A 13,662-nucleotide genomic window follows, 5' to 3' on the forward strand; every position below is an offset into this window, starting at 1 on the left:
ATGTATTTCACATTATCCACGGTTTCTAACTTTGTAGAGACAAAAGTTTTGGTGTTTTTGTTTTGCACTCCGGCTCACCAGGGGGCGCTGTGGTAAAAATTATATCCCCAAACGGTCAATCATCTGACGGACACTCAGCTGGCCCTCCACTAGTTTTTGACAACAACGACTCTGTCGACAATGTTCACATCGTGACTATTGGCCCCAAAACTGACATAACTTACAATTAGTCCGTTGCCTTTCTATTCTTTGAAGCTATACATCATGGAGCCGTCTGCGCCCAAAAGGTTTGTGTACATTCTGCTGGTTTGAATCGTTGTTTCAATCTATTAACTAGCGAGCAAAAGGCTAACGTTGGCGGTAGCTGCCGCTTAGCGAGCTAGCTAATGCTAATTTAGTTAGCTTTACCAGTTTTCTTTCAAACTTTCTCTCCAGTTAAGACGAATTAACGGGTTTAATGATCACTCTTGATCAAAATCACGCGCACTGTGTTAAACCTTCTGTTGGGTTTCAGGCCTGTCTCGTGGTTGGGCTAACTCTTTAACGAGTGCCTTTGCCGTTTGACATGTGTTACTATTTTGACATGAAATAGAAATTAATTGGTTGTGTGTGAGTTGAGACAATCTTACACCTCTGTGGAGCATCCCTGGTAACCGTTTAGTGAATTGGCCTCGGCTCCTTGTGTACACTGGTAGTTTAAACTTAACACCTCAGGGGCTGATTTCACTAAAGAGGAAATAAGAGCTGGGCTATATTGCAACAGTAACATGTCGTTTCCCCTGCTCTGAAAGGCAACATTTCAATTAGGCATTGTCTGTAAGATTAGAGCTACAACTGTAGATTATCATATGCAGCCGTAAAACTGTAATTTACCTTTTAGTTGTTTTGAAAATTGACCATCTCTATTTCCAAGACCCAGTGTTAAAGCTTCAAGATGCTTGTTTTGTTCGACCACCACTTAAAAACCTACATATGACAAATTCTTATTTCGTTTACATAATGAAACAAATAATCAATCAGTTGATTAACAGAAAATTAATTATCTACAATTTTAATAATTGTATAATTTATCGAGGTAAAATTCTAAATATTTGCTGGTTCCAGCTTCTCAAATGTAAGAATTCTTTTTTATTTTATTTTACATTATTGTAAACTAAATATCTTCCAGTTTGAACTGTTAAACAAAACTAGACATCTGAAGATGTCACCTTGGACTCTGTAGAATTGACCCATTGACTAATGATTTCACTGATCATTTCATATATAGGATATTTTTTTTCTAACATTTTGTGTCCTAGCAAATTGTCCGAACTGGTGACTTATTTATGTGTGTAACTTTAACTGATTTGAAATGCTTCTATTGTACAATGTTTTAGTTTGGTTTCTATTCTTGTTTTCAGTTACACATTTATACTAAGATTACAAATGATTTGTTCCATTTTCACAGCAAGCTGAAAAAGCTGAGTGAGGACAGTCTAACCAAACAACCAGAGGAAGTGTTTGATGTTCTAGAGAAGCTCGGTGAAGGGTAAGAACTTCATCTCTGCTCCTTTGACTGAAAATATTTTAAGTCCATCAGATACAACAGTCAGCACTTTCTGAGATGGACCTCTTTTGTTGTGTAATACATTAAGTGGTTAATATTTTGAACTATAAAATGCAGTTTATACATATTTGGACTTAGCTTTTGTGTCTCTGTTTAGTTCCTATGGCAGTGTGTTCAAAGCCATCCATAAGGAGTCAGGCCAGGTGGTGGCCATAAAGCAGGTCCCTGTGGAGTCTGATCTGCAGGAAATCATCAAGGAGATTTCCATCATGCAACAGTGTGACAGGTGGGACAACAATGTAGATTTCCTGAAATCTCCACATTTACTATATAGATGAAATTAGAAATGCTGAAAAAAACCTTTATTGTCCTCAAAGTATTATTTTAGCTACCATAGATCACTGTACTAGGTAGGTTTGATTTAACAATCATACTAGTATCTCCTGCTGCCCGTACTATCCATTGTCTTGATGTATGAAGTTTTCTCACTTCTGCTCTTTTAGTTTGAAACGGAACTTTGTCCTCTCTTTTGATAACCACTCTGTTTTGCGTTTCCTCTTAGCCCTTATGTAGTGAAGTACTATGGCAGCTACTTCAAGAACACAGACCTGTGGATTGTCATGGAGTATTGTGGCGCTGGGTCTGTCTCTGACATTATCAGGCTGCGCAATAAAACGGTGGGTATTTACAGAGGGTTACAACTTCCTGTGTGGGCCCGTCTAAAAATTTAGGGATTCCCAGAATTTATATTTTCTGTGATATTTTTCTTAGAAAAAGCAGATTAAGTTATTTATATTATATATCCTAGACTGATACACTTTACCAACAAATAGTATTGAAGTTTTGTTCAATAGTTATACACTTCTGAGGTTGTCTGTTGATGTAACACAGATGTTAACACAATATTTCTTATTGATATGATGGTGAGAAAGCCACAGTGCCCTCATGACTATTTTTAGAGACATGAGCATGGTTTTTATATAGTTATTACCAAACAGTGCTGTGTATAATAAAGCAGAAAGGAGAGATTTTTAAGTAGGTTCTAAGTTGTAGACACTCAGGACTGAACTGTCAAAACTAATGATTGCATAAAGAATACAATAATTCATACTTTACTCTTCGTTACACGTTATTATTTCTTTATTCACTCATGGATCTCATTTTGTCCCTGCGTTTTCTTTTTCCTTCCCACCTCAGCTGACAGAGGATGAGATTGCTACCATCCTGAAGTCCACATTGAAGGGTCTTGAATACCTCCACTTCATGAGAAAGATTCATCGGGACATCAAGGCAGGAAACATCCTTCTCAACACTGAGGGACATGCCAAACTGGCAGATTTCGGAGTAGCTGGACAACTAACGGTAACATTATAATTGATGTTGGAGTTCTTTTGACAACAAAGTGAATGGTCTCATCAATCCTCCACATGGAATACTCAGTCTTGCGCTGATTTTGTGAATCCATTTGAATGGATTTAAAATGTAGTGCTCAATGATGAGACCAGCATATATTTTCTCTCTGAAGGACACCATGGCAAAGAGAAACACTGTGATCGGTACTCCATTCTGGATGGCCCCGGAGGTGATTCAGGAGATTGGCTACAACTGTGTGGCTGACATCTGGTCCCTGGGCATCACTTCTATAGAGATGGCAGAAGGAAAACCTCCATACGCTGACATCCATCCCATGAGAGTGAGTGTAAACATGTTGGGTACTAAACCTAGCCACTTTTCTCTTATCAAAGTCTCTGACTCTGTTTTGTATCTTCTCTATGTTCCTCCAGGCGATCTTCATGATCCCCACCAACCCTCCTCCAACATTCAGAAAGCCAGAGCTTTGGTCAGACGAATTCACAGACTTTGTCAAGAAGTGCCTGGTGAAGAATCCAGAGCAGAGAGCGACTGCCACCCAGCTCCTACAGGTTGGAAGGGAAGAGGGAGACATACACACAAGCACACGCACACACAAGCAGCCGCATTTAGATATAAACATATTACAGCAGAACTCACAAGCTTATGTGCACACACTCAAAGACTTGATGCTGTAGAAACACATTCATAAAACACAAGATGTAAAAGATGCATAGATGTAATTTACCACACAGTGGTAAAATAGAGTGCGCACAACAATCTTTTTTTTCTGCTTAACATCCAGCACCCATTCATCAGCCAGGCCAAGCCAGTCACAATTTTGAGAGACCTGATAACTGAAGCCATGGAGATGAAAGCCAAAAGGCAGCAGGAGCAGCAGAGAGAACTGGAGGAGGAGGACGACAACTCTGTACGTATTCTGAGACGTTGTTCCATTCAAAGCAACCACCAGACAGCTCTATGTTAAGGCTTTATGTCTCATTGTCTTGTGTCATTCAGGAGGAAGAGACTGAGGTGGACTCTCATACTATGGTGAAGTCGGGCTCAGAGGGCGCAGGGACCATGAGGGCCACCAGCACCATGAGTGACGGAGCACAGACCATGATCGAACACAGCAGCACCATGTTAGAGTCAGACCTGGGCACTATGGTCATCAACAGTGATGATGAAGAGGAAGAGGAAGACCAGGGATCCATGAGGAGTGAGCACATATGTGTTGTTAAGCAAATTATAGGGAATAAGGTGATGGTAGCAGACAGGAGAACAGAAAAGAGGAGCGAGTGCTTAAGAAATATTATATTTACAAAGGATTATTTGTAATCACATTGAGACTCTGGTATTTTTATGGAGACACACAGTCTAACACCACACAGCCCCAAGCAGTCACTGGGTGCGAAAAAATTGTGGGACTGAAAGCAAAGTGCTAGAGAAGGGCTGGATCCAACAAAGGTCTCACAGAGTAGCCATGTTGCCATGTTCATGTCATACGAGATGGATGGTATAGTTGTTTATGTTTACAACTTGGAAGTGTTCACATGATCAAGCTTTTTATATGTTGACACCTGGTAGTGTGAGAAATAAAATATAGTGCATTGACAGTATAACACCATATCCATTAAATCCTGGTTTAGTTACACTGAACGGCAGTCTCTTGCTGATTTGAGGCATTAATATTTGTTTAGTTGCCAAGTCAGATGTATCAGAGCTTTCAGAAAAATATGAGATTTTCAGTGGTAATATTGACGTGAATGGTGTGTGCTAGTTGGAACTCGTATTTCCCATAATTGCATAATATGACTTGAACACAACATAAGTTACCACTAGACAGATGGGGTAAGTTGCCTGTGGTCCTTTTAACACAACGTTCTAAGTGATAATAAATGTTATATCCGTGTTATTTAATGGGTGGTAATATTGTCCAGAGTATGAGGAGTGTCCCTTTAAAATCTCAACAAACATAAACTTCCAACATGCTTTAATACACTTGTAGATTGTCTCCAAGAAAGCATATCGAAGATCAGTCAGAACATGATCCTCTTCCTCCTCCACAGGGCACGCCACCCCCCAGCAGCCCATACGTCCATCCTTCATGGACTATTTTGACAAGCAGGACTCCAACAAGGCAGCCCAGCAGCAGGAGAACTACAACCACAACCAGCCACAGGAGCAGCCCGGCTACCACATCCAGTCCAAGAACGTCTTCCCTGACAACTGGAAGGTCCCACAGGACGGGGACTTTGACTTTGTGAGTAACATCTTCCACAATTCTGTGATGCTACCGCTGTAATGAATGGGGTTATTCATGGTGGAAATTATTATACACTAGTCCTTCAGTGGTTAAAAATATAAAAACAGAAGACACTAAATATGACTCATCTCTTTCTCATCATCATTTGTCTGTGTTTGTACTTGTGTGCTATCACCCAGTTGAAGAACCTAGACTTTGAGGAGCTACAGATGCGCCTGAGTGCCTTGGATCCCATGATGGAGCGGGAGATCGAGGAGCTCAGACAGCGCTACACTGCCAAGAGGCAGCCCATCCTGGATGCAATGGATGCGAAGAAGAGAAGACAACAGAACTTCTAAGTGATCCTCCCTGTCGCCCTCATGCCCTGGTCTGGGTTTCAAAGCCACTATTACCACAAACCCTATGTCCTAATGACTCAGAGGAACTAGAATGACCTTATTGTCTTTGTTGGAAGTCGACTGGAAGTCTGACTGACTGCTAACTGACCTCTGTCTGAAGAGAGATGCTTCTTTTCCTGGGTAACATCCATTTTGGCTCCTGGAATCCACAATTACAAGCCTTGTTTCTACACAGTTTAAACCTTAAATTTGATTCTACTGTTCCTGTAAAGTTCCTTCTCCACAAATGTTGTTCAAGACTGCGGCCAAAGAGAGAACCGAGCCTTGGTGATTGCACATCTGAAAGTCGCAAAATTAACTTCCTCTCTTCCAAATGAAATTCCCCTCACATAGAAAGACCCTCTGGGAATCACCGTCAAAACATAAGGAAGGACATCTACCATGACAACCAGGCCAGCATTTCACCTAGTTTCTGGAAGCAGCAGTGTGGTCAATGACAAGTGGTCTTTTTTCCCTCAGACATTTTTAGTTTCACTGTAAATATAATATAGAGCCTAGTTTGGAAATACCTGCAACAAAAAGCTGTGGAGGTTCGTCCATGACCAAAGACAATCAAAGTGACGTAGATTCAGTTGAGAATGCCTTAAAAATATTTGAAACCTGGTTTTCAAAATGAGCAATGTAATGAAACAACCAAGTTGTCGGAGGGTTAAATCCCTCCTCACTTGGAGAGATGAGTTGGACTGTGGAAAGCTGCAAGTGTTTGTCAGAGTGGACAGATTTGGATGGTGAAGAGTGGATCCTGCATGTTTTCAATTGTTTGTGGACCAGAAAATTCTACACTCATTTCTCTAGTCTTTATTATCATTTATTTAATTTTGTTGTTTCCAAATATGATGTTCTGGGCTTCTTGATATTTCCAATGTACTGTCCATTTCGACAGACACCATGCATCTTAGTGCCTCATACCACACACCTGTCCCTCACTGAGCATGTACTCACCCACTCCTGAGCCACTTTTTCTTTTTAATTCATTCCCAAAGCAAAAGCATTCCTAAATACTGAATGACTATTATTTTAATCTCTCTGTGGTCTTTAAAAACCCTGTATGACTTTCTGAAACGTTTAAGCCAGATGTCGAGCCGTATCAATTCAGGGCTCCTTGAAGAAAGTAGCCAGGTATTACTTGCCATATTGACTGTTCATAGCCGTAGTTCACTTCAGGAGATAAAAGACTTAAGTGACTGACTGATACTGTTCACCTAAGTAAAGCAAAGCTGCTGCATCAGCCACACATCTTTAGATAATTATTTTGTATTGCATTAAAATCTCTTTCCAGCAAATTACCCTGCAGCTTGTATATATATAGACACTCATACTCATACTCACGTGTTGTTGCTTTCCATTTCCTGACATTTAGAGTGTGATGTTATTGGTGAAGGAATGAAAATGTACTTTGTGCTCTGCGTGTTTTGGGACACAAACTCATTATCAACAGTTCAAAACTGTATTTACACAAAATTATTGAGCCCAGTGAGGAACGTGTGGTGTGAAATTGCTCCTTCTTTGTGAAAGTGAAGGTTAGTAAGGTGTTTTTATTCAAATATCTGCACTGAAGGTAACTATGTCAGCACCAGCGTATGTAATGGCCAGTAGGTAACAAGAAATCTTAGTACAGAAATGTTAACGATATCTTTGCAATGGGCTGAGAAACTAATTAAGAATGACAATTTTTTTCTTACCAGGGAGAACTGACAGGTTTATTATTTAACTGTAACAGATCCGGTTCAGCATCTGTATCGGCCGTAATTCTTAAATAACCAAATTCGAGGGATCTTATCAAATGGTTTTTTATCCTTAAAAAAATATTTTTTCCTATTATCAGATTTTTCTCAGCTGTTAAATATTGATATCGGTCTCTGACTCAAAAATCCAGTTTGGGCTGTAGTTCACAGGTTTCAGTGCTGAATCGAAAACCCTTACTAACAAGCCCATGACACACGGTGTGTGTCATACACATGTGATGTCTACATGAAGGAAACAAACTGCTCTTGTCTTATAATTTAGTTTTGTGTCGATGTTTGAGTTTGATCTGTCATGTGCTAATAACGACCCTTTGAATGAATCCAGACTGTGCTTATACTGAATACACCTGCAGTATGTCTGCACGTTGCTGTTACATATGAAAGTTAGTATGCAGTCTTGATGGTGTGGTTCAGCCCATACTTACTGCATATTATGTGACATTTTACGAATAGGATAATCTTATACATCGACCTGTTACACTATCTTACTGTGTGTCTCATCTGACGGATAATGTGGCCAAAACGAGACGACATTTTAAACACAAATTCAAATTTCAATCAGCATCATCTCAATGTCTGAATGATCATGTTTGTACGTATGATTGATTGTTTTATTTTTCTACATGAAGATGAACCTGTTCTTTCACAGAAATCATTAACATTCTTGCCATGAAATGTTTTCATAAATTAAGTCTGCAGTGCATTAGCAACTTACACACAAGCATTCACACTCTATTTATTAAATGCTTAAACTTCTTTCTTTTGGTGACACTGGTTTAAATATAAAAGCTGATCTGGCTGTTAATATTTTAGCCCCTTGTCAAATATATTTGGCTTGATTTCTGCTTGTGTTGGACTATGCATATTTATAATTCTGTTTGCTCTGTAGTTGAATGCTCTTACATTAACTGCACAGGTAAGAGTATTGTTAATATGGAGGATGGATTATTTTCAGCTTTTAATGAAAACTGCTCTGTACAGTTTTAAAAAGCCCAGTTTGAAATATGACATTGTTCAGAATCGGCCATACTATGTACAGTTATCTGAAATCACGTTTTGATATATAGCAGTATGATTTTGTCTTCATTTATTTCCGCTATATAATAACTTTTGAAGGTGTTGGGTGGAATGTGAGCATTTATGTTTGAACCACTTAATTTATTATCTTTGTTTGTAATACTTTATAAAGTTTTGAAAACGTGCAAGAAATAATAAAAGTTACTTATAGTTAACCTTAACTGCAGTGGGATGCTTTATATCTTATCTCTGATCTCACTTGTGGAGACTTCAACCTCTGAGCTGGGCTCAGTTGTACCGTAACTCTTCTACTATGAACGCCACTGTTTTCAGTTTGCATGCTGTTTCCTAAAGAAGCGCCTCCTAAAATGCAGCGTGCTCTTGTTGGCAGAGATTACGGTAGACTTAACGGGGGCAACTGTTCCTTTTTTATCCCCCCCCCCTAAGTTGTTGCACAGCCATTTCACAGCCACTCTGCAGTGAAGAAAGTTTGGAGGAAATAGAAGAAAAAAATCAGGGAAACATGGCTGCACTCCACAGAAAGATCATCAACACTGCATCGGCCCCGGCGGCCATCGGTCCATACAGGTAAGGCAAGTTTAAACTCAGAAATATGCATCATAATCTATTTATAGCGACACGTGGTTTGTAGAAGTAAATGAATGAGTGGGAATCACACACAGTCCAGCGTTTGACCAGGGGCGGGTCTTCGTGTTCAATGAACTCACCTGCTTGACTTGACCCCATAAAAGAAAGTGCCGAAGTTAAACTTTGAGCAGAGCAGAAATATCCCTGAATCACACAGGCAGCAGAGTCATGGCAACTATTCATCGACAGATTCCTTACACACCTAAAGCCCCTGTCAGACAGGGAATATACAGGTAAGCATCAATGTGCTGTGAAATACTGCAACTTGAACCTCAAATAGCTCTAGCCTTAAGAAAAAAAAAAAAAAAAAAGGTGCCGTTTTTGTTTGTGATAACTCGACTAAAACATATTTCAGTGATCAGAAGTCATGAAATTGCCTCACTAATTTCCTGTTTTCTTCTTTGATTCAATGTGTGTACTTGCTCAGATTGAGGGGTGTTCCTGGTCTGACCAATCGGCTGTCAGTGGGTGGAGTTAGTTTAGACGAATGGACTCTGCTCATGATCTTGTTTTCGAGCAAAAATCCACATTCAGTCGATTCGCCACTACTGCACTAACATGCAACATGCATCTAAAATACTGTAACACTAATTGATATTTAGGTAAATAAAGCAGGTTACAAGGCTAAAGCAAAACATACATTACGTCACTGAATAACTCCTGAAATACACTGAACATCACAGACTTATGTAAATGAAATACTGCAGTAAAATAGAGCTGTCAGAGTTTTATCACATGACTTTATCTGGATTACTCCTTTTAAAAGATTAACAGCTTGTTTGCATCTTATTTTTCACCATTTCTTCCAAGTGCTTGGTTGATTATCAGTCAAATTAATTAATTATTGTGTGTGTGTGTGTGTGTGTGTGTGTGTGTGTGTGTGTGTGTGTGTGTGTGTGTGTGTGTGTGTGTGTGTGTGTGTGTGTGTGTCCTCTGTATTGTCCTCAGTCAGGCAGTGGTTGCGGACAGAACCATGTATATCTCCGGTCAGCTGGGGCTCGATGTGGCCTCTGGTCAGCTGGTAGATGGAGGAGTCCAGGCCCAGGCCAAACAGGTGAAGCTCACAGAGACGGATAATGATGATGATGGTTGACTATGTTTGAACACCACAAGATGGCAGGACATTTACTGTCCAGTTATTTCTAGCGGCTGAGAGGTTTATCAGTGTAAACCAGAGCCACTGTGCCTCAACTTTACTCCATTTCTATAGTAACTGTGTTTCCATAAGTAATTTACATCTAAGATCATCAAGAAGCACAGCTCTGAGCCACATGCCTTTGACCAAACAACTGAGGCTCAAAATATTCAGTAAGCTATTTTCTTTAAATGATAAATGTTTCATGCTAAGATGATGGACGTACAAGCATTAAAGCTACAGTAACTTGACTTGGGTAAATGTGTATTTTTGCTTTTCAATTTAAATTTCAAGTGTTAAGAACCTAATAAAAACAACAATATGAATAGATAAAAACACAAAATTAAACAAACTAAAGCAACAGTGTCTACACTGACACTGATTAATTCAAATAACAGTATGTTTCCCAGGCTTCGTCCTTTTGGCATAATTACATTTAAAGGTCTGAGCAACATAAATAAAAAACAGAAACATAACAGGTCACCTCTCATTCCTCAGGCTCTCATCAATATGGGGGAGATCCTTAAAGCTGCTGGCTGTGACTACACCAACGGTAAGATCTGACTGTGTGTGTGTGTGTGTGTGTGTGTGTGTGTGTGTGTGTGTGTCAACAAACTAAAGAAAATAAAAAATAAAATCTTTTGTTTCAGTGGTGAAGACGACTGTGCTGCTCTCAGATATAAATGACTTCAACAGTGTCAATGAGGTCTACAAGACATGTAAGTAAACATGTAAATACTTAATTGTTTCCATATTTCAATACACGTTGCCTAACATTTTATGCAAGAAAGTGAAGAATGTGCAATTAACTTATTAATTTCTAATGGTATTGTCAAAATGTACTTTGTGTTCTTCCCTCAAAGTTATAATCTATTAAGAAAAGCAGCCACATGGGGGCAGGTTTTAACCAGGTCAGAACTGCTGTCACCTGCTCGATCTGCCTTCACAAACACCTGAGTCACTGTTTGGATAGTGGTTCATTTAATCAAGGCTGTCAGTGTACTATCTGCCAGCTCCAACAGTGTTGATTTGTAGAACATTTCTCACATCACTTGACTTTCAGTGCAGATATGATTTGAGAAATTAAACAGGTTCTTGTTTTTACTGATGGTTATGTTTATATGCTCCTGTGTCTGGAGCCTGAAGAATTCAACCTGAATAATTATAGGCTTTAATGTAATCATTCAGTGAATTGATCAGTTCTAAAAAGGTATAATTTGATTCTATTAAATTTGCATCAAAACAATGCATCATAAAACTAAAAGTTAAAAAAGTAATAAAAACTTAATTAAATTTGACAATACTACTTCCTTGTTCTGACTTCAAATTATTTTTTCATTTTAAAATAGATTTGAAAAATAGATTTGAAAAAAGTTTTTCCATTGAACTTTTTGTCACTGCAGTTGCTATGTGTATGCATCTCATATTCCATCTCACACTACATTTGATCCCTGGTTTAACATGTACAGTTTCCATTTCATGATTGTTTTAAATTACAGGCAGCTTGCCCTAATTTAAATATATCTAAGTGGTGTCCCACCTTAAAATTAAATGAAATCCAGTTCACAATCTACTATTATATTACACATAAACAGTGTAAAAGTCTGTAATCAGTCCAGTGGCACACTCCTGCCTCCGTACCTGTGTGGTCATGAGGAGATACAGTGGCTCATATTTCACTGACATCTCTCAGAAAGTGACTGCTGGCAGGTTTAGCAGCTGCCTGACAGACAGACTCACTCTGCTCTTCCTCTGCTGCATGAAAGCAGCCTCCTCATACAGGCCGCTCAGTCTGGGCATTTCCTCCTGGATCACAACAGACAGGTGTAATGGAAGCTGCACTGCCCAGTGAGCTGTAAATGGACACCTGCTGTGCAGGCACACAGGTGTAACCCAACCCCTCCCTGCAAGCTTTGCTGCGCACACCATTGACTGTGGTACAAGCCTGAGCTCCCTCCCAGCTCCAGACTCTACTCAACCCTAAACACAAGCAGGCAACTTTCCCTGACCTTGACAGAGAAAGGCGAGGACGTGTGTCCAGTTGATCCAAAGTCGAGTGAATTTGAACTTTTCAGGCAGCAAGTGAAAACTCTCACTTTAAAGTACATTTCCGCCAGCAGCCAATGTTTTGACTGCGTCTGATAAATCTGGTTACTCGAATTATCAGCTAAAAAAGATTTGTTTTTCTCATACAGCTGTTTTTGTCTTGTAAAAAAAACTCAACAGCTGTAACTCCTTGTGTGGGCACCCATAAGTGTTAATGATTTATGAAAGAGTAATAAGCCATATTAATATATTATATTCATATTTTCATGTTAAAAAACCTGTTTCATTTATGTGTATCCTCCTCCAACCGGCTCTTAAATTCATCAAGGAGACTCAGCCAATGGTCAGTTAGACCACGTAACTTCAGGGACCCTTCAAGACAAACATGTTATGTGTTAAAATGGATTTTTTCAAACCTAGCAACCAAATAGTTGCACTTAATGTCTCATTATTTCTCATTAATAAATCATCTTTTAGCATCAATAGACCCTTGGTTTATAAAATATCTCATTCATTAAAAGAGCTTCCCAGAAATTAAATGATGTATTTATAGTTAGAGTCGTCAACCTGGTGGCTTTTTGATATGCTTTTTTTATACTGTACATATCATGTTTGTTTTCTCTCCAGTTTTCAGCAGTAACTTCCCTGCCAGAGCTGCCTACCAGGTCGCTGCTCTCCCTAGAGTAAGTACAGACAAAACCTTTACACCATTTTAGAACCGCAGTGCCCCATGGTACATGGTTCATATACATCAATACATATGGGGTGGTGGAAAAGAGCATGGTAGCTAGGTGCATGCTCAGTCATGCATGTCATGCATTTCCTATCAACCATGTTGACTTTTAAATGCTCAGCTGCTTGGAGTTAAAAGTTGTACATGTCCTTTTCTCAGTAGCTCTTTTACATTCCCCCTTGTCCTCAATGTTTCTCTGTCTGCTTCTTTTTCACCTCAGGGTGCACTGGTGGAAATTGAGGCGGTTGCTGTCCTCGGTCCTCTCTCAGACTCCTGACTAGCCGGCCACATCACAAACAAGTTATAGCCTAACCACCAAACGGCCGTATAGTTGCGCTGTGGAAGCCTTAATGTATTTCCAGATGACAAATGAAAGACCAAACTAGGATCTTGTTCAATTTCCTTTTCCCTATAGTCGGGTTTTATGACTTTCTCATGAGTTTCTCTTCTGCTCACTGTGGCTGGTTGACGGCACTGCTGAACTATTTTCAGGATTGTACCACTGGAAAACCACCTTTAAACTAACAAAAGAGAAGCACTTAACTAAAGGTAATTTCATACCCGACATACTCCATGAAGCAGATTGTGCAGATAATACCATTTCCTCATTCCGACAGAAATCAGCCTTCTTTGGTGCCGTCTCTGGTTTCATAACTCATCTTCTGTTTTTCTCCTGAATAAAAAAAACTGACACACATTTGAAAAGAGAAGCTCTCACTAATAAATAAATGCAGTAAAACCCCTAAAATGTCTCATCCAACATATGTATTCATCC

General features: G+C 39.4%; 2 protein-coding genes across 3 annotated transcripts; both read left to right on the forward strand.

Annotated features, from left to right (window-relative positions):
- Window positions 1-133: 133 nt before the first annotated feature.
- On the forward strand, window positions 134-8,546 carry stk3 (serine/threonine kinase 3 (STE20 homolog, yeast)). Its single transcript, XM_056399161.1, has 11 exons — window positions 134-287; window positions 1,448-1,528; window positions 1,704-1,832; window positions 2,109-2,223; window positions 2,744-2,908; window positions 3,072-3,239; window positions 3,331-3,468; window positions 3,702-3,827; window positions 3,917-4,118; window positions 4,969-5,162; window positions 5,345-8,546. The coding sequence occupies exons 1-11, from the start codon at window positions 265-267 to the stop codon at window positions 5,501-5,503; spliced, it is 1,500 nt and encodes a 499-aa protein (XP_056255136.1). The 5' UTR covers window positions 134-264; the 3' UTR covers window positions 5,504-8,546.
- A 208-nt stretch (window positions 8,547-8,754) lies between these two features.
- Window positions 8,755-13,635, forward strand: rida (reactive intermediate imine deaminase A homolog). 2 transcript variants are annotated; one of them, XM_056399164.1, is made up of 6 exons: window positions 8,755-8,913; window positions 9,922-10,027; window positions 10,607-10,661; window positions 10,759-10,827; window positions 12,782-12,837; window positions 13,108-13,635. In XM_056399164.1, exons 1-6 carry the CDS (start codon window positions 8,849-8,851, stop codon window positions 13,162-13,164), a joined length of 408 nt encoding a protein of 135 aa, XP_056255139.1. In that variant the 5' UTR covers window positions 8,755-8,848; the 3' UTR covers window positions 13,165-13,635. The 2 variants fall into 2 exon arrangements, with proteins under 2 accessions (XP_056255139.1, XP_056255138.1); XM_056399163.1 differs by lacking the exon at window positions 8,755-8,913 and adding an exon at window positions 9,057-9,206.
- Window positions 13,636-13,662: the final 27 nt, after the last annotated feature.

This window comes from Seriola aureovittata, chromosome 16 (assembly GCF_021018895.1).
Source record: "Seriola aureovittata isolate HTS-2021-v1 ecotype China chromosome 16, ASM2101889v1, whole genome shotgun sequence".
In the NCBI taxonomy this organism is placed as follows: Eukaryota; Metazoa; Chordata; class Actinopteri; order Carangiformes; family Carangidae; genus Seriola; species Seriola aureovittata.